Raw genomic sequence first — 20,599 nt, 5'->3', positions numbered from 1 at the left:
TAAAACCAAATTTGAAAACTTCTATCCTAGGGGATCGAACCAAGATTTCTTGAAGAACACACTTAGACAGACTTAAATCTAACAAAACTAGTCATTTTTTCCATCCTCGTACTGGAAGTAATATAATTGCGGCTTTAAGCATCTATTGATTAACTGAAAAGTCCAAAAAGAACATTTATTTCAGCGCACAAGCTGTTTGATGTCTCTTTCTTACCAGCTATTATATTTGCTATGTCGAACTTATTTTAAAACAAATTTCCCCGAAAGCATAATAAAAAATTCATTTAGCCATGCTAGATAGTAAAGAGGGGGGAAACGTTTATTTTCAGTTGACAAGTGTATTTGAAGTGTAGATTGTGGCCAAAACACTTAGGCGTAATTCTAGACATGGGCCAACAGCTAATTATGGTGTACGATGGATGTGCCCTTGGGGCTGCCACTTGAATAGCTCGAGGGCATAATTAATAAACTTGTTGTATCTCTGACGTCTCCTACACGAGACAGTGCCCGGACTCCCTGTCATAGGGGCCAAAAGAATGGGAATAGGAATAGGAATAGGACTCCCAAAAACGATAATTATCACAGTACCATTACGAGTACGAGGCACGTACAAAGCAGTCGACAGCAGAACAAACAATGACAGGGACAGCAAGTGGATGGTGTGTGTGGTTGTGTTTTACTTCTTCATTTGATGTCACAGAGCAACGCAACGCCGCGCAGTGTCCAGTGTTTGGGATTGAAATCGGTCTCGAAATCAATGGAGCCCACATACTTGAGGTCGGTGCGCTGCGGCTTCCTATAAATTGGGCACTCATACAGCTTGGGATCCTTGCCGGCGGTTGTGTTAATGGCATATATATATATAACAGGCATTTGTTCGTAGAGCACCTTCATTTTGGACTCAATCAGCTTGCCGCTGCGTCGATCCAGTGAGGCGCCTGCAATAAAAGACAATAAAAAGCCAATGTTTAAATCCACGCCAGATTATGCTTACACCTAATTGTGGCCATGTTAATTTGTTGGCCAGCATAAAGTTGGGCCCAACGTTCGGGGAATATGTGTCAGGGGCCCACGCATGTGCTTTCCATTTTTGCGGCCCCAAGTTTTTATTAGCCTGGCAACAAGATTGCCGTGTTTTAATAGACGGGCCAGGAGAAGACCCCATTCTAATTGTCCCCATTGGCGGGGCACGTGTAAAGGACAGACAAAACTTATGTACCATAGAAAATATACATTAGACTAGATATGTGTACCACGCTGCGTATGTGTTATTTAATTTTGCCGCCAATTGTGCACACGCATTTGGCACTGCAGTTGGATTTATGCAAATGCCAACATTGTTGAATTCAGCTGGAAATGCACTGAATTTGTCTTATTACGTCACGTATAAGCCATTAGAGAACTGCTAGTTGGCACTTATCTATCGCTCGAGCATTCAATGCAAGTTTTTTGGCTATTGTATAGATAGATCTATTGAAAATACAAAGCTTTGTGTGCTGAATAAGTTGTAAAAACACCTGAGAAAATCCATTAACAATGCAATGAAGATACCCTGTACTACAAATAGAAGTTGAGGGAAATGTTTAAGATATAATATATATTAAGTTCTATTAAGCTTTGATTTACAAGAGTTACATTCTCCAATTGTGACTTGGCATTATATTTCAGGGAATACATTTAACCAAGGAGCTCACTTAAATGGTTTGGCTTTCCAGATTTAACTTAATAATTTAATTTAAACGTGACGCTTGTAAAGTTTAAAAGTTCTTTTGCACACAATTAAAAAGAAGCCGCAAAAACTGGAACGCGCATGACAAAAAAGTGGTAAATAGCCATTCTAGCAACTATGTACATGTAAAATATGTGACAAATATGCACAAAGGAGGCGCTCGTTTAGCTGTTCGTTGGAAAATTCGACAACTTTTGGGTCTGCCACGCCCCCAGCTAATCAACAGCTGACCACAACAAAGATCTGCAGGATAAGCAGAACGCACGCAACGCAAATTATGCCTTTAACATTCGTATTATCACACATAGAATTTAGTCGAGCAAAAGAAAAAAAAAATAATAACAAGAAGGATAGAAGCCGCACAAACAAGCCGGCACCAATTTGTGGGGTCAACAAAAGGGCATGAACCTAGACCAAGGACTAAGGAAAAAGATGACATTGTAAAGCAAATAATATATATAAATATATGTATATGGCGAATGCGGATATATTAGGTGCAATATATACAAATACAAATGAGATCCTGTGAATGGCATTTGAATGAGAAGAAGATAACGCGCGGCGGTAAAGGTGGTAGGTGTTGATACTTACCTTCCAGAAAGAGTCCATTCACGTATACACCCTCTGTGGGATACTCGGTAATGTCCTCCTTGTTGTATCGCGTTATTTGATTCTGCAGCACAACCGAGTCGAGTGCCCAGCCTTTGTGCGCTCGTGTTACCTCCTGACAATTCCAGCGGCACACGCGGCGTATACGCAATGCCAAACCAGCAGCAGTTCAGTAAGCACCAACAATATATATACAAGCCAGCGCCCAAGTTGTGGCAAATAATAAAAAAGAGGACAAAATAATTGCACAAATGTGTGAATAACTTGAAGCATATTGAATATCAATAAATGGTTAGAGGAACATAGTTTCTTTTAGATGTGACAGGAATGTAACTTTTTGTTATTTACATAGTATAATTTACAGATATTTAACTAACATATTTTGTGAGAATGTTGACTTGACATCGAGCCAACCAATATACAAAAATCAATGCAAGGTCTGTAATTTATTATTTTTGTTATAATTTGTATGCATCAAGGGTAACCTAACAATACAATTTACTGGGTATCTTTAAGTAGGGCATGTATATACAATTCACTGGGTATCTTTAAGTAGGGCATGTATATACAATTCACTGGGTATCTTTAAGTAGAGCGCTTTAAAATGCATCGTACACGTTTTAAAGTTGAGTGTTTATCATATCCCTCGAGCAAGAAACACGCCACGTATGCGGTAATTGTTGAGAGGAGTGTCCCAACAACTAGGAATAGCTTATTATCCAGCTTAACTATAGCTATTAAGTCCTCTTAGGTTCTTCCGGCTTGTGTCCGACTCTTTTGCGCTAACATGTTTGTTCTTGTTATTCAAGAACTTATTTCAAATACGTTTTCATAGCAAATGGCAACAAATGCAAATTATTTTGATTTCTTTTTATACTCACTTGCCGCATGGCGGTCAGAAAACCTTGTGGATTAAAGAAACCCGTCATCCAGAATACCTTTTTTAAACGTTTTCGTTGATGAATTTTCACAAACATTAAAAAAGAAAAAGATGAAAGGACAACAAAAAGTATTAAGCAATTAGCGAGTCTGCTTGCAAAGTTTATCCCAAGTTAATGTCAACTGACAGGGGAAATGGGAGAGGCTATTAGATAGGGACTTACCTTTGGACGATCCGTAGATATCCAATTACGAAATTGTCCATTGCGCTCCAACAGCTCAGTGTACCAAAAGCCAAGCGTTGTGGACTCCCAGGATATCTGAAAGGCAAAAGTGACATGATAACAATTACCAGAACTCTTCGATGCAAGGGACAAATAATTCCCAGTTTATTGAAAATATGCAAATACACATAAATGCATATGGCTGATATATGTATTGTGGTGTAGAAAGTGTTATATTTGTATCTAAAAGTCTAAGCCCTTGCTTATCTTGATATTTGTGGTACGACAGAACCCTTCCATCTCTTGCATGACATGCTGCTGAGAGTCCAGCTCAGGCAGCTCATATTCAATTTGGATGAAGCATTTCGCCCAATTTCTTGCCTCGAGTTATTGTGAATTCGCCCTCATCGAACCGCTTTCGTTTCATTTCAAACAACGTTTCCGTATTGCGCAAAGGGGTTTGTTGTGGTTTCTCGAATGAAAAGTCAATGGAAATCATTGTTTTCGTGACATTACCAGACATCATTGGGGAAACTGAACTCGGTTGGACACCACGCAGACGGTCCGTCAGCATTTGTGGATTGAAGAGATTCGTTTTCTTTGGAAACAGAGTGACCCCTTTGTTGGTCTTCATGTATCCATAATCACGATTTCCCATCGGCATACGTGAGGTGACCTGCAAATTTTCCCTGCTGAAAACCAGGCGCTTCGGCTCGGTGAAGCCTGTAGGTTTTTCGAGCGATTTCTGTCCAGTCCGCTTCAACATTTTCGCAATTGAATTGGTTAGCTAAAGCTGTTATAAATATCTACGTATTAAATGCACTTGAAGAAATTATAGGCAGGTGCTCTAAATACCGTCAAAAAGAAATATACAAAATTTACGATTCGCTTCTTTTGATTCAACTGCTCGTATTTTGTATGTGTATTATTTGTTTTGTGATGTGAACTACTTCCATAAAGGAATAGAACTGAATTTATGTCTCCCTATATTTACAATCTGGCTTTTTTTGAATCTCTCAACGCTTGCTTTTTATCTTTATTTGTTTTGTAAAGGCACAATCAAATCCATTTTAATAATGAATCTATCTTTTAATAGATTTATAGTACTTAATACTTTATTAACGATTTTTTTTCAAACTCTTTAATATACCAATTTTTGAAACTTGCATTCAATTAACCCATTATATTTAATAATTTGCTCTCAAAACTCATCCAATTTATCCAATGATTCACACATCGTTTCATCCCAAAATCGACCACCAAAATGCCGGCAATTATCTCACAGTATTATCATAGGTAATTTGCTACATTTATTTGCTTTGATCCCAACCCCCAACTGAGTTGGCAAATTATTGACCTAACCCAAGTAAAAAAAAAAAAGACCACCCCAAATATGAAAAAATATCCCACAATCGTCTGCCCACCTCTTAAACCGCGTGTCAATTAAAGAAGGTACGGCGAGGCGTTAAAGGTTTACACGCATAAATATTAAAGGACCAAGACGCAGCGCGCAAAATCAATCAAAATTTTATAAGCGGCAATTGAAAGAGCGGCAACAATTTAGGCAGCCGCCTAAACAGACCAAGCACTGGGACAGCAGGAGCTGTTTATATGCTATATATAGTATCGTATATAAGATATATATAATATGTTATATAAACTTTTATTTGGGCAGCTCTGTGCCCAGTTTCGGGTCCAAATTTGTTTGTGCGCCGATAAAAATCTCGTGAGACAATAAAATAAAAAAAAACCAGGCAATGGCCCACGCTGAGCAAATCGCACGTTGAGATTACTTTCGGCCACGTTTCTCTGCGGGACACCACGAGCTGTGCATAAACTGGATACAGCTGGCCGGCACCTGAGAGACCATAAAATGTGCCCACACTTAAAGTTAAAGCAAATGCTAGTGCGGAAATTGTGCTCTAATTTAATACACACACACACACACACCTTCATCCAGGTCTCCGGTATACGGGCATCATACATGGCATCCAGTGACTCCTTGAGCGCCGGACTCATCACAATGGTCCCATCTATGGCCAGCTTCAGATCGCATAAGCATGTGTGGACGCGTTTGATGACGCGTTGCATGCGATCGATTTCCTGCCTAAAAACGTAGACAAGTAGGTTAATCAAACCGGGACTGGACTGGAATTCCGGCCCTCCTCTGCCCCGTTTTTGGCTAACATACCTGAGAAAGATGTTCATTGGCAGCAGGATGCCCATGCGTGTCAGATTCTCACGCACCTCGTACTCATTGTACTGGGCCGGCAGCTTGCGCAGCATATCCTCGGCCAGTTGATAGACGATGCTTTCCCGGGACTCGCCACCCCCGCCGCCACCCTCCTTGGGCTGCACACTAAGTATGGTATCGAGTATGCCTGCAACAACAACAACAAAAATAACAAGTTTCGGCTGCCCAATACTCTGTTCTTAGTGGAAGAAAATAAAAAATTATTGGCTGGGTGACTCTCAAACTGTAGACGTGGACGTAAAACTGTATGCACACGAGAATATATTTAAAGTTTACATGGCACCCATCCAATATACCCTTTTGCACATTCTGAACAGAGAACAAACACAATGAGTCGACCGCGAGCTGCTTACGCAAATGCGTTAAATGGCACGCGTGGGTCGCTGATTGGTTTTACCTTTTGGGAATAAGCCACAAATTCCGCAACTAAAATGTATAGAATTTATATATCGGTTTCACACAGCACAGCACACACACACCATACACGCGAACACACACACCTTTCCACGCACTCAAATGCAAATTGTGTATTAAATCGAGTGCATTTCTAATTTATTGTCTGGTTTTCTATGCGCTGACGTCACAGAAATGAAGTGTGGCACGACTAATTAATAGGCCATTAGATTGAAATAGTTTAATAGAAAATCACTAACAGCTATCTATGGTCGACCCCAAGATACCCTGTGGGTAGTACTATTGTAATACTACAACCTTTAGAGATCATAATCTTCGAAACATGCTTGAAAAACCAAGCCTGGAAAATGTCTGCAAGCGAGAAGCTATAATCCAAAATTCTAGCTTCGAAAGTCTTTTAGATCCGCTTTACCCATTTTTTCCACACCTTTAAGGTGTTAAATAAACAAAAAATCAATTGAAACAACTAACCAAAAATGATAAATTCAACTGCAAGAAGTTAAAGTATTGAAAACCTTCTTGGAGGGACTCCCAGTGGAAAATGAAAGACCAGAAAACCATTGACAGGTGATGTCATTGACCTGACCACACAAACCGAGCGTTAATTTCAATTCCCTAAAGTGCCAAAAAAGAGACAAAAAAAAAACAAAAATTGAAATCAGGCTCACCTTTGGCCGAGTTAATCTGGTACGTGATGTCAGCATTGGAATGCAAGCCAAACACTTCGGGCGTGTCGTAGGCGGGCAGACTATTGATGTAATCGATGAAACCCTGCAGACTCTTTGTGCTGGGCACCTTGTAGCCCTTGTAGAATTCAAAGGAATTGGACAACAGCTGTTCGCAGAACCACACCGAGGTGAATGTGGTCAGAAGGCGCTTGTCAAAATCATCTGTGACACGGCCGCCGTATTGCACCTCGCCAATCATATAGACAAGCGTTTGCCAGGAGACGCCCTTCTTGGGATCCATTTCATCCAGATGATTCTGTATAAACTGCACGCTAGCGGCAAAGTCCGCTTGATTGAATTCATAGGGTATATTCCAGCCGAGCGGACCGAATTTGCGTCGTTCCTGGACGATGGTGTGCAGAAAGGCAACTGTATACAGCAAGCAAGGCCATTGCGTCGCGGAGGTGTAGTCCAAAAAGTCCTGCGTAAAGGACTGCAAAAGAGGAATGACAAAAAAAAGGTGAGAGCTGTAGATAAGATTGGGTACAGTGTAGCAACGGACTCACCTGGTAGCTGCGCTTCAGACTGGCGCGTATGCCCTGCGGCGGCTCGTTAGTAAATTTGAGCGCCATCTGGAGCAGGCCAATGGGAAACTCCGAGTGTGGCTCGGTGGTGACCCACATGCGAAAGGTATCATCAATGTGCTCCGTCTCGACCAGCATATCGATGACCTCCGAGCAGAAGGGCAACGATAGATGCACATTTTGAAGCAACACCCAGCCGCCATTGGCCATTGACTCCATGATCATTTTGCGCGCATGATACTCCTGACCCTGACCCATGGAAACGCATTTAAGGGCTGGCCGAAGGAAGATATAAATATGAAATAGATTTAAGCTGGTACTATAAGTACACTTACTGATGCCCTTCTGCTTGGCCAGTGCACCAATTTGTGTAGTCGGATCCGAGCCAATGGACAGTAGGCAGACAAAAGGTGTGCGTGGCTCCGACTCGGCCCAGGTAGCCTCCAAATCCAAGATTTGCATCTCACTGTACTCGGGTCCCAAGGATTCTGTGTCAAGTGGAACATTAGAAGTGGTCGTGGTGAATGCCGAAATCAAATACATACCTTCTATATACTTCTTGGCCTGGGATATTGTGCGATCCGGACACCAGGAACGTATGAGCAGCAGCTTGCGAAAGCTGTCCAATAAAGCATTATAGCCACAAGGTATCTCCTCATTCTCCGGCTTTTCGCACTCATACCAGCTGCGCCAGTCTCGCTCGTTTAGCTCAATGATTTGCAGCACCGTGGCGAAGGTTTCCAGCTTGCTAATCTCCACCAAGTTCAACCAGGTGATATCCAAAATCCAGCGGAATGGTTTGGGCGCCACAGCGTTCAAATCCAACGAGGCGCCACCCTTGATAAAAGTCAAGAATTCCTCATGGCTAATATTGCCATTATGGTAATCAATCTTAATAGCCAGCATCAGGGTGAAGAGCTGCTTGTGGCGCTCGTAGAGACTGCGATTGGTAAACTTGTAGACCTCATAGGTGAGATAGCGTAGGATAATATTGATGCGCTCCTCGGTGACGCTGGACTTGGTTGACTTGGTAATTGAGTTGTTGAATATGACCAGGAACTGCTTCAGAGAATTCTGATACATAGCATTCACATTGCTCATCTCGACAATCAGAAAATAGAGTATGGAACCGCGCTTTGCCACCGCACGGAACTCTTCGCGCGCCTTCATAATCTTGCGTTCGGTAACCTCAGAGATTTTAAGCTTCTGGTTGACCTCCTCGGCGGTGGTTTTAGTTACGCGCAGCACCTCGATCAACGCCTCATCGTCGACCAGTGAGCCCTGGGAGGAGCTGAGGCGCAGCAATAGATTCGCCTCGAGTTCCTTCATGTTGCGCTGATTCCGCATGACCGTCTCGAAGAGCGCTACTCGTTCCGCTTCCAGATCGGACTTCTCCATGAGTATGACACGCCCCAGCAGCTGATCCTCCAAGCCACGCATGGTCACTGTGAAATCAATAATTGAGGTCTTGGCGCTGACCTCCGGACTGAAGGCCGGATTGGGCAGCTTGGTGGTTATGTAAAGCATAAAGCCAGGCATTACATCGCACTCCTTATCTCCCACCAGCACCTTTTCAATGCTGCCCGACTTGATGAAGTTCTTCTCGAGCACATTGTCTATAACCGGATCCAGATCTATGCCCACATCCTCAATAAGCAATGGCCTGCCCAGGGACAACGAGTCCTCAAGATGTGTGCGAAAGTATTTGTGATTTAGCGAGGTTATCTGCAGCTCATTGCGATCCTCCTTGCATTTGATCCAGATCTTGCCCTGCGTCTGCGGATCCACCAGCAGCGGATAGCTACTCGATTTGGTCGCAATTAGCGCATTCTGCACGGATAAGTCATCATTGGGCAGTCCCTGGAGCGTCCACTCGGATACAGTTGAGGAGTCCACCAGCATATTGATAATGTTAAGGCCTGTGGTGAAGGGTATGCACTTCTGCTTCAGTATGCCCATCCAGGTCCTAATTAGATTGGCTCGAAATTCTTGATTGTATGGGCCGCAATAGGAGAGAAATCCTGTGGCTAGAAGTACATCGCCCACCAGCTTGCCCAGCTGTATTTTGAACTCCTTGCTCTGGTTGGTCCAGCGATGCTTCTCATCGGACAAGCCATTGATAAGGGCCGTGGCGGCCGTCATCTTGCGCAGACATACATTTGCCGCATCCATAAGGCGTTGCTTTTCACCTACGGCCTTGTCGTACTGATCCTTGACCGCCTGGAGTGCTTCCTCGCGCTCGCGCAGCTGCTCCTCGGCACCAGACAGATCGTCCATGGCCAGCTGGCGAAGAATGCGTGCGAGTTTATGGAGCTTTCACTTTCGACTACTTAGCAAAACCTACCTTGAGGCGCGCCTCCTGCAACGTGAGATTTGACTTCAGTGGCAGCACCTCCTTGTTGACGCTGTGAAAGAAGCCCATGGCCTTTGTCCAGGAAAGGAGACCAGCAACGTCACCGCATACACGACGCGCCATATCCATGTTGTAGTCCTCCATGCGAAAGTAGGGCTGCAGCAGATCAATCATCTCATCATTGATGGTATCCTTGGGGTAGTTCTGCAGCTGCAGCAGGAACGTGGCGCTAGCCATCATCTGGGGATTATCAGAGAATAGCCTGGAGTAAGGATTAGTTTGGAAGCGAACGTGACTGACCTTTAGCGACTCCTGCCAGGAGGGTTTGGGGCACGGTGTACCGGAATCAGGTATGCAGGGATGCAGCTTACGTTTGAAAAGGATGAGCACACAGTCCATGATGCGCATTATGAGATGCGGCGGTCGACCTAGCTTACGCACCGTGGCTATGTGAGCGGGTTTGATAGTGTTAAGCGCATTCTCGGCCTCCTCCAAGGCTGGCTTTGCCGCCTCCAGTTTCTCCTCGGCCAAGGCCTTCTCATTAGCAATACATGCAACGAGAGCCTCGGCCTTGTCCTTGACAATGAGAACCTGATTCTTGACTATCTCCGCTTGCATTGCACGCTCGGTAACCTCAACTAGCACAGATTCAGCGTTTTTGGAGGCTTCGACAAGCTCTTCCTCCATGACGACTAGATCTTTTTTAAGTATCTCAACGGAGGCGGAGGCCTCTTTCAGTTTCTCCAAGCCCGTATCCATCTTCTCCACACCATCGCGCAGCTCTTGCTGCTTGAGCTGGTAAATGTTCTTGTAACCGGCAATGAAGTTCAGATAAGATTTGGGTGTCACGTGAGTGGCGCGACGGAAACGCTGGAAATATTCGTGCGATGTTTCAGCAACAATGTCCTGAATGGAGCCGAGCGCATTCACAAGCTCTTCCTTAACGGCCGGTGTACACTCAATCTCGAAGTGGCTGAGAAAGTGTCTGGCAACCGAGACCAATGCGTCCTTGGGCCACGGATGCAGCCAATCGATGGTGCAGCCGGAGACCAAGGCGGGAAAACGCTGCACCCGCGACCTAAATGTCTCACCCACTGGCGAGAAACAAAATGCCACATGCAAATTGGTGCAGGTGCGCGCCAAAAAGAATTCCATCACACTTTCCGGGGTCGCTGTTTTGCGTTGATTCTCGCGTTTCATGACCGGCGTCAATTCCTGCACGATTTCGGCCTGCTCATCGCGCGAGAAGAGATTTGATATGACACCGCTCGAGAGTATATTATTGAGATACTCGAGGAAACCTTCCTCTTTGATATCCATATCGGTGAAGAGAAAGGTTGTGCCCTTGCCCTGAACGCCGCAGGTGCGATAGAGCAGCTTTAGGTCCTCTAAAAAGTTGGCCACATTGTACGAACGCGTCAACGCAATTTGGAATGTCTTGTAGCCGGCAATGAAGGATGCCAATTTCGTTAGCGACTGTTTTCCAGAACCTCCGACCCCGACCAGCATGACGTTGCCTCTCGGATGCCGAATGATGCGGGAGATCTTCACCAAATGCAGCATTGCATCTGGGAAGAAAACCAAATCCATTCCGGAGCCTCGCACCATCTCATTGAATTGGGCGAGAAACATTACGAGACGCTCGCGAAGCGCTTCATACGAGTTATGAGAGTTCACCGGTTCATAAACTTTGGGTAATTCCATATCAGTGTCCTCACCCTCCTCGCCAGTCGGCTCGGGGGCATCCCGCATGAAGTCCACAAATACCGGATTCGGTATTATCATTTGGGAATGGGACTCGCCCAGCTCCTCGCGCACTAGCGCCGCCAACTCTGAGCCGAACCATTCCTTGTCCTGGAATGTGGTAAAACGATCGGCAAACACACGCGTACACTCATGCTTCCACAATGACATGAGCACACTCTCCGCGGTAATCACTGTGGATAAGGTGCCAACCATGCCCTGCCAGATACGCGACAAATCGCGCAAACTGAATACGTAGTGGAATTTTGCCGGCGTAGGCAATAGTTTTTCGCGCGTGCGCTGCCACAGATGTCGTGTCACCAGGATCAATTTCTTGACCAGATTGCGAACTTCGGGCACAAAACCGCGCTTGGCATTATAATGACCCTCACCGATAACGCGGAAGATCTTATCAATGGAGTCGTTGTCGGGTATATTGCAATTAAATACGCAAAACTGTCGCTTCAGGCGAGATGGTATATCATTGCGTCCACCGCCGGGCAGGCCCATGGCCGCCACATATTGTACATCCACAATGGTGGTGAAATCGCCCGGTTTCTCCAGGCTATAGAAGCCCTTCATGTCCATGGACTGTCGCACAATCTCGTTGGTTATCTGATCGCCCCATTCATTGATCTCGGGCAAATTAATGTCATCGATGAAGACAATCAATTTCCGACCACCGGGCGGTCCAAATGTGACACCAACCCGCTTCTCCACATAGCTTTCGATTGTGCGCTGAAACTGATAGGGACTGGTTGCCGATGAGAAATTAAACGACCTGCCCATGTAGGTCTCAATGTTCATTTTCTTCATAAAGTTCTTCATAATGACGGTCTTGCCGGTGCCCTGTTCGCCGATGACCATCACGGCGCGCTCCTGATTGGCAATTGTGCCGATCAGATAGTCGATACGCACATTATCCACAATGGGCACCAGAATGCTTAAATAGTCCGGTGTGGAAAGCTCCGGATACATATAGGGTGTGACTAGCGTCTTCCACGACTGCCACACGCCCGTTGGAGAAACGAAAAAGTCAAATATTGTATTCTCATGGGCACTACCCTTCGGGTAGTCCAACTGCGGAAACGATTCCTTAACAAATAGATGCATCTTAACGCGATCGCTAGTTGAGAGATAACCCCCTAGACCCCAGGCCAGCGCAAATACATACAAGCGCTGCAAATGCTCCGGCGTACACATATCCTCCTTCTCCTGCACGGCGCTTTCATCGGGCACATCGTCTGTTAAAGTAAAGCTCATCATTTAGAATGACTGTAGATATTCCATTAAGATACGGACACACATAGACGACACAAATATTGGAGGGGTTTGTGAAAGACAGAGACACAGGTTGACATACAAACTACAACAATTGGACGCACACAAGGTGGGAAGGAAAAGCGAGTTTGTATCAAAACGTAACCAGTACTAATTAAAATCATGATAGAATTACATTAAATACCCATGAAATACGCTTAGTCACCAAATTAAAGAGCAAGTGAAAACATTTAATCTAGTGTAGGATACATTTGAAAGACAAACGACGATTTCCTTTCCTGAATACACATGGAATAGTTAGGAGGGTGCAGTTAGTAGGATTATTTAGGGAGTAGTTTTTAGCGGAGTTAATTTTAACGATTTTAGATAGAAAGTTAGCTCTACGAGAACAGTTTTACGTTCTAAATTTATCTATTAGGTATTACGGATTGTATACTTTACCGACAATCTGACTGCCAATCGATTGCCGTCGCGCTTCTTCGATTTGTTTTTGATGCTCGAAACGCTTGGCCGCTGATGATTGAATATTTTTGGATGGGTATAGCTGCTATGGGCTAATTCGCTTTCAATAACAACTTACCATCTTGACTCTCCTTGCTGGATAAGCTGACAGCCTGCTCGTCATCCTTTTTGCAGGGTATTAGACCCTCCAATATAAACAGCATCTGCTGCACTATGTTGCACTGCAGCACAGGCATTTGTAGCTTCACATTCTGTGCACCCCAATTGTAGACCTCGACGAAGGTCTGCTCAAAGAGATGGGAGAACGTGCTCTTCTCACCAGGCGCACGATTCTTGAGCCAAGCCTGAACAACTGCCGGATTCAAAAGTGTGATTAAAAGCAAGCTATTTACTAAGTAGTTGAAAAACTTACTCGGTCGAGAATCCAGGCCGGAGGAGCTCATGTAGACCATGCCGTTGCGTGAAACCGTTGCCGGCGACGCATTATCAATATTATGTGGCTCAAAGATGATCTTAACCGTAGGTGCCATGGTCAGCCGATCGCCATTGGCCAGGGTAAGGGTCTTATTATCATCCAGAACAGAGTTCAAGTTCTCTATCCAAATGCTGTCCACAGGGCCATCCAGAACCAGCCACACATGCTCGCCAGCTTTTAGCTTGAGCGTCTTCCGCCACAACGCCGAGAAGATGCCGTCGGTCCAGTCATTGGTGGCCACATCGAGGCGTCCAAACATCTGAGCCGCCGTTATGGCCTTGGGATTCATGCGCATCTCACGATGGCTATCGCCCATTTGTGTCATGGCCTTCATTAGGGTGTGGATGCAGGTGCTTTTGCCAGCGCCACTGGGGCCCAGAGTCATGATGCCGTGTCGCACATTCTGCGTCTCATACAGCTGTATTAGCTTTAGAACCCATGGAGGATGGTAGACCAGACTAGCCTCTTCCGTTTGCTGTAGTATAGCTGCCTCCAATTCAGGGTAGTTGGTCTTTTCGAGAGTCTGTAAGAGAAATTGATTTGGAAAACTTTGTAAAACATACATTATGTATAGACATCGATTTTTAGCCCACCTGATTGGGAAACAAATCCGACACGAGCGATATGAATAATGGCTCATCGTCGTCTATCAGCTTGGATAGATTCATGTCGCGCAGGACCCGCATCACAATCGTACTCTCGCTATCCTTAGAGTTCCGGCGCTTCGCTGCGCCCAATGTGCGCAGCACCGATAATATATTCCTTAGACCGAAATCATAGTGAACCTGTTTGGTTAGCTGCTCCTCGCACAGCTTGTACAGGGTATAGAATTTGCGTGCCAGCGTTATGTTCTCCAAAAATCCACAACTAGCCAATTTAACTCTTATGATTATCTGTCTATCCGGCACCATCATGGCCACCGTGCGAAATTGAATTTTCAAATTCTCCGGCAGCTCCTTGCGACCAGCATATCCAGGATTCTGTATGCCACGTGGGTAAACATTTAAAATCGCTTTACACAAGTTTCTATTGCTTTATGGCTGTGTGTCGAGTAAATAAATAGCAAATGCTTGCAAATATTGTGCACGGTTTACGTAAAATCCTCACACACACACATACATAGTACGATAAAACCACAAACACACACACACACACACACACACCTCTCAAATCCCCTCCACATCCGACCCTCGCCCCTCTCTCCACCTGGCAGCCATTACTCAACCACCTGGTGGTACATTTTGATGCATCTGCGAGCGAATCGCATGAGTCGCACCCATCAATAAGTTTATCAAATACAAATTGATTTATCATACTCGCACTTTATGCGCTTCCCACTCATTCAGTCAGTCAGTCAGTCAGTCAGTCAGTCAGTCAGTCAGTCAGTCAGTCAGTCTGTCTGTCTGGCTGTCTGTCAGTTCGCGAGCTAAGAGATTGTTAGGGAATGAAATATAGTTAGAGTATGTCATGCACTTTACAATTTGAAAGAAAGTATTCATAAAAAATAATGGTTTACATTCTATTTAGACTAAGGCTGGCTGAAAGGAATCCTGATGGGATTTTTATTAAAAATGAAAGCTGTGCAATTGAAGAACTCGTATGAAAGTAAAGATATTTATATGGATAAATACACAGAGAGAAAAACGGCGGGCTAATCACAAGACTTTTTGTACTTGTTTCTATACCAAAAAATTTGTAACGTTTTGAGCCCGAATCGATATAAAAAAAATCCTTGAGTTAAGTATGAATCTAGTTTAAAGACTAAATTGGTCTTAATTAAAGGCCAAAATGTGATTAATACAAGTATTTTGAATACAACCTTGAATCAAGATTTATATAAACTTATTTCAAGCTCAAACTGGGATGCTATTGAGGACATATTGGTGTTATATTAAGAATCATTAAAACTTGATTCAATACTATTCCGTTCCTCAAATAAGCGTAATAAGGCTAAAAATACGTAACAAACAAAGCTTGATTCAAGTATTTTCGTACTTCAAAATTAATACATGAAATAAGAATTTCATACTTGAATCAAGTATTACCGGTCTTACCAAACTTTTATGACCGGGTTTACTTGATTCAAGTACGAAATTCATCATTTCTTTTCTCTTTGTGTATATAAATGGATTGGATATGGAAGTCGAACTAAATTTGCCATAAAAAAAATTTGCGCTCATTTATAATCCATCCTTAAAAGCAATCTATGTGCACTGCTCTAAAAAGTTGAGAACCGGACTTTAGTTGATTTTAAATGATATTCGATTGCCAGCATAACCCATCAAATTAGTAGCAAGTGCTTATAGCTAAATTGGGGGAATCTAATCTAGACAAGCAATCAACTTGTTAGACGGAAAAGCTGTCCCATGTTAACCAAAAGTGAAAACTCATTTGTCAACTTACGGGGACATTTGATATGAGCAGCATTTCAGAAACTAGCTATATAAAAAAAAAAAAAAAAAACTAAACAAAATAGCCCCAATCGATTTTGCGGTACGCTAATCCAAATGTAAACAGTGTCCATGCGTTGGAGGAGCAAGGGAGGCATGGGTTGATGGGGCGTGGCAAGCTCATGTGACAAGCTGCCTGCCTGGGTGTTGCCTACAGAAATAAGCAAGGCAGCCACAACAAAGGATTTAGCCAATAAACTGGGACGCACACACAGCGACAGCGACAGGGTGTGTGTGTGTGTGTGCGTGGGTGTGGGTGTGTTTATGTGTGTTAGCTGTCACATAATGTTTCATCAGAATCAAAATGCACGCTAAAGGGGCTAAAAATGTTACATAAATGCGACCAATAATTCAGTTAAGCAAATTAAAATTGCGCATACGACCCGAATGCCCAGCGCCAGCCAAAACCTGCCCCATTGTCAGCCACTGTGTGTGTGTGTGTGTGTGCACATTATATAAGAGTTGTGGCTTTATCACTAGTCGGCAGCAGCTAAGCACATTACCCATTGATAGTTGCCAACGTTGGTAATTAAAATACGGCACTCGCCAGTTTTTGGCTGTCTGTGAATAAGCCATTTAGTTCGTCTAAAAGCCAGGAATAATCACATTTTGTATACGGGCTAGCCCAATGCAAATGTGGCCCAAAGTAAATACATGTCTAGCTGGCTGTGTCTGTGTATGTGTGTGTGTGTTGCCTGTTAATTTTATTATCGCTTAAGTTGAGCAAAATTTCACATGACTAATAACGCCGCATTGCAAAAGCTGCTGTCACTTTCTTTCACCCTCACCCCCCCCCCCCCCCCTCCCCCTTAAGCGACATTAATGTGTTTGCTTTTTTATGCTTTCAGAGCTTGCTGACGCTTCTTTGCAACAATTTGTATTTTTTATTTTTTTTTTTTTTAACTAGAACCTATATGTATATTTAATAAATATCAATTTGGCTTGAAAGCCTCGCGCTTGACACATCTTTTTGGCCTGTTTTTTTTTGTTGAATGTGTTGCATTTTTTGTCTGGTTTTTAAATTTGGCTTGACTGAAAAAAAGCTTTTGCAAAATTGTCTGGCATTTATTATGGCAAGCAATAAGAAATGTTCACGGTTCGAAACAGGTTTCAGTTGCAATCCCTTAATATGCTCTAGTAAATTTTCAATAAACCAAAATACATATTGACAAAAAAAAATGATTTTATTGACACTAGTTTGGGATAAGACTGAAGTCGTGAGCATTAATTATATTTGATACATTTAAAAGTCCACGTCAGGCTATATTTAGTGCACATTATCTATGTACCAAGTACACATTTTGGTGTCTCAGCTTTAATGGATACGAAGGACATGAAATTCAGCCAGACAAAGGGATAAGATGCCTTATTTAAAAATAAATTTAAGTACATATTACAGACTGCTGCCTCTTATATATCCATATAAAAATTAGGCAAGCTTTATGATACCCTTTATATAGATTTTTATGTGCTGTGTGCTGGGCATAATCAAAATATTAATAGATCAATTTATGCCCTATATAAATGGACTGTTCATTGAACTGGTAGATAATAATGCAAAATATGTTACTTGAGTTTGTCAAAGTCTGCACACACACACACTCTTTCTCACACACAAGGTATGCGACGGTTGCAATTTGCGATGCAGTTTAATCAAATAAGTGTAAAGTAAATTAAAATTTGAAGCAAATGCAATTGAGCTGAGTTGAGTGCGTGATAAAGTGCGCTAGTTGAATTAGAAGACTCATTAACTAGGCACCAAGGGCTGATAGATAGTGTAGAAAAGAGTGTAATTGGAAATGCTCACCATGGTTATGAAGATGCCGAACTCGGGATTCATTTCGATGGTGTCGCCATCCGTGAATAGGAATGTTTTCTTTTTCTCCTTCTTGGCGGTGAGGACAACGGCCACCTGTTGGGCGGCCACAGAGAGAACGGGCAGCTCAATGCGATTGAATTCGTCGAAACAGCCCCAGCTGCCGGACTGCGCCAGACCCTTGTAGATGCGTCCCAGACCCCTGGACAAAGAGAGAGTTGTGCGAAATTGAATGAGTTGTTGCCCAGCGATGTGGGCTGCATTTTAAGTACATTTGGCGTGGTGGGCGTTTTACCTGTAATCCATTTGATCGGAACAATTAAAAACGACAACATACTTGGCCAACGTCTTGCCCATATCCTTCACTGTTTCCGTTTTGCCCGTGCCCGCCGGTCCGCACGGTGCGCCGCCCATACTAAGCGTCAGCGCCTGGGCCAATGTAATGTAGCAACTGGAAGAGGAAGTGGAAAGGAAAGTGGAAGAGGACGATACATGGAAAAGCCGCAGAAAATTGCATTTAAAATGCAAAAGTCTAGAAATTAATATGCTATATTTATTATTTCTATAATATTTATTTCCTTGGAGGCAACTGAACTTAACATGAGCACGAATCGCGTATACGCCGCATGGCACAGCCCATTTAGCTAAAGCAGGTGCTGGCAGTCAAATGCTAAGCTATTCCCTTTGGCATCCTCTCCGCCAGGATAACAAAATAGGCGCGAAATTTACAATGACGTACAGCAAAGCATCGAGCCCAAGGACTACGCTGAGCAAGACAAACAATGCTGGAGCAGGAGGCGGTGCGAAAAAAAATCGCAAGTTAGGCAGAGGCAAACTTGAAATATCCTTACAGGAATACACTGATAGATATTATATAATGATATGGGGACATGAAACAACATCTAGCTAAGGGTTTTCCTTCAATTAATTCTGACTGTAGCCCGATAAATCGAATAAAATTTTATTATTTATTATTGTTTCTTCAGAAACCTACAAGAACTTCATCTTCAACCAAATAAAACTATGTTAGCAGTACGATATAGTTCTCCGATTCATTAGAAAGATATATACGAAATGTATTCAAGACAGCCTGAAAGCTGAGAAATGATGATGCACTTCTCAATAGGCGAATTGTAGTATTCCTTTTGCTAGCTGAATAACAAGGTTTAAGCTTCGAATCTCGATCTATCGACAAAATACAATAAATTGTTAATAAAATAATTATTATTTACATATGTTAGTTTAGTTTATGGCTGCCTAGCTCCCACCAACAATGCCAACCACGCTTTGCGACCTAATCATAATACCCGTTGTGAGTGTATGGAGAAAAACCGCCTCGGGATGTTTGATGAAATATGCCGTCACTTGGCTGGCTTTCCGCGGGGCCCTCAACAACGTTTTGGGTGTCCAAAAAACTTTATTTATATTCCGCTAAGTGAAATTTATCTTTGCGAGCATGTCAACGACGTCGTCCTGGTAGTCGTCCTGCGTGGGCTGTCAGTACTTGAGCAGCACCATAAAAAGGATTTCAATGCTGCCATAGTGGCTGCCACTGTCTGTTGCCATTTGGTATCGACTTTGAACTTGTTTAAGTGCCCACCAGCAATTGTTGCCCATGTTTGTGCTTTATTTGACCAGCGCAAGGAAGTGCGAAGTGCGGCAAATGCCCAGCCCAAAAATTGGTCGATTGCTGTGCAAAAGTTTTTGCACGTGCCACAAGGAATGTAAATACAATAAATTAATTTATCTTAAGTTCTTCCTCTGGCACCCTGCGTGCAGGCAATCAAGTTAAACGATATGACAGTAGCTACGAGACTGAATTTTAATTGGGATTCCAAGTGATGCTATGGGTAAGTCAAGGTTTAAGTAAGTCCGTGAGTTGAGCACTATTTGTGGCATTTATTGTCTAAAGTTGGAGGATTAACTAGCAAAATATGGAGTATAATTGAAACTTTTACGTCTTCACTCACTTTCTCGTTGCTTACTGCTTGCAATTCTCAACGAGTTAAGCCTTTGAAATGAATACAAGGCATTTGCAACCCTAGAGTCGATAGTAAAGTCTGGCGTTAACAGAACCGAAAGTTTCTTGAAATAGCTAAGTATATGCCCATTTCTTTGTTTTTATAAATTATTGTTTGTTAGTAATTATTTATATAAAAATATTCATAGTAGAGGACTAGAAGCAAATCCTGTCTAACCTATAGAACTTTTTGTAGCATTTGCCGAAATGGAGAAACGGAGAATTTCTGTTCGAGAAAACAGAATTAATTGGTTTTTTAGCAAACAGTTTGATTAGGTGAAATCTTAGGTCAACTTCGAGTAAGTATTCTACACAAACTCTTTAAATAGTATTAAATAGGTATAAAATATTTGCATATTTATAACAAGCCAAAACTATCTCAGACCTCGCATGTGGTTTCACTTGACAGTGTTTCTATGCAAAACCTGATTTGCCATTAGCTAAAGCTTTTTTTTTTTAGTTACTTACAATATGGTTAAAGCTTCAAAGTTAAAATTAATTTTACCAAGCTGCCAGTTTTATACAATTTTAACAGCAACTTTTTAATTCAATTTAAAACACAGACGCACACACACATGACAAGAACTGAAGCGTATTACGTTGACGGAAAATTGAATTAAATTGTAAAAAATAAAATA

The 20,599-nt window shown here is 42.9% G+C and overlaps 1 protein-coding gene and 1 long non-coding RNA gene across 3 annotated transcripts in view; both read right to left on the bottom strand.

Annotated features, from left to right (window-relative positions):
* Positions 1 to 684: 684 nt before the first annotated feature.
* Positions 685 to 20,599, bottom strand: part of Dhc1 (Dynein heavy chain 1) — a 30,587-nt gene continuing 10,672 nt past the window's right edge. Inside the window, exons 22-39 of one of the 2 annotated variants that reach the window (XM_064697808.1) lie at positions 18,237 to 18,392; positions 17,933 to 18,143; positions 14,269 to 14,655; positions 13,613 to 14,198; positions 13,319 to 13,552; positions 13,180 to 13,251; positions 10,015 to 12,701; positions 9,706 to 9,954; positions 7,907 to 9,644; positions 7,697 to 7,849; positions 7,344 to 7,636; positions 6,778 to 7,270; positions 5,633 to 5,822; positions 5,392 to 5,548; positions 3,442 to 3,537; positions 3,220 to 3,276; positions 2,321 to 2,453; positions 685 to 938 (exon numbers count right to left, since the gene is read on the bottom strand). In XM_064697808.1, coding sequence (XP_064553878.1) covers positions 685 to 938; positions 2,321 to 2,453; positions 3,220 to 3,276; positions 3,442 to 3,537; positions 5,392 to 5,548; positions 5,633 to 5,822; positions 6,778 to 7,270; positions 7,344 to 7,636; positions 7,697 to 7,849; positions 7,907 to 9,644; positions 9,706 to 9,954; positions 10,015 to 12,701; positions 13,180 to 13,251; positions 13,319 to 13,552; positions 13,613 to 14,198; positions 14,269 to 14,655; positions 17,933 to 18,143; positions 18,237 to 18,392 — 8,146 coding nt within the window. The remainder of the gene's footprint in view (positions 939 to 2,320; positions 2,454 to 3,219; positions 3,277 to 3,441; positions 3,538 to 5,391; positions 5,549 to 5,632; positions 5,823 to 6,777; positions 7,271 to 7,343; positions 7,637 to 7,696; positions 7,850 to 7,906; positions 9,645 to 9,705; positions 9,955 to 10,014; positions 12,702 to 13,179; positions 13,252 to 13,318; positions 13,553 to 13,612; positions 14,199 to 14,268; positions 14,656 to 17,932; positions 18,144 to 18,236; positions 18,393 to 20,599) is intronic. The other variant, XM_064697815.1, reaches the window with a different exon arrangement.
* LOC135439201 (uncharacterized) lies at positions 3,595 to 4,430 on the bottom strand. Its single transcript, XR_010438000.1, has 2 exons — positions 4,297 to 4,430; positions 3,595 to 4,234 (listed from the first exon to the last, which is right to left on the bottom strand). It is a non-coding gene; the product is annotated as an uncharacterized LOC135439201 (long non-coding RNA).

The sequence above is a fragment of the Drosophila montana genome, unplaced genomic scaffold (assembly GCF_035044405.1).
Source record: "Drosophila montana isolate Dmon_TW-CO22-7 unplaced genomic scaffold, ASM3504440v1 contig_1505_1, whole genome shotgun sequence".
In the NCBI taxonomy this organism is placed as follows: domain Eukaryota; kingdom Metazoa; phylum Arthropoda; class Insecta; order Diptera; family Drosophilidae; genus Drosophila; species Drosophila montana.
This window is presented reverse-complemented; position numbering and strand designations above follow the sequence as displayed.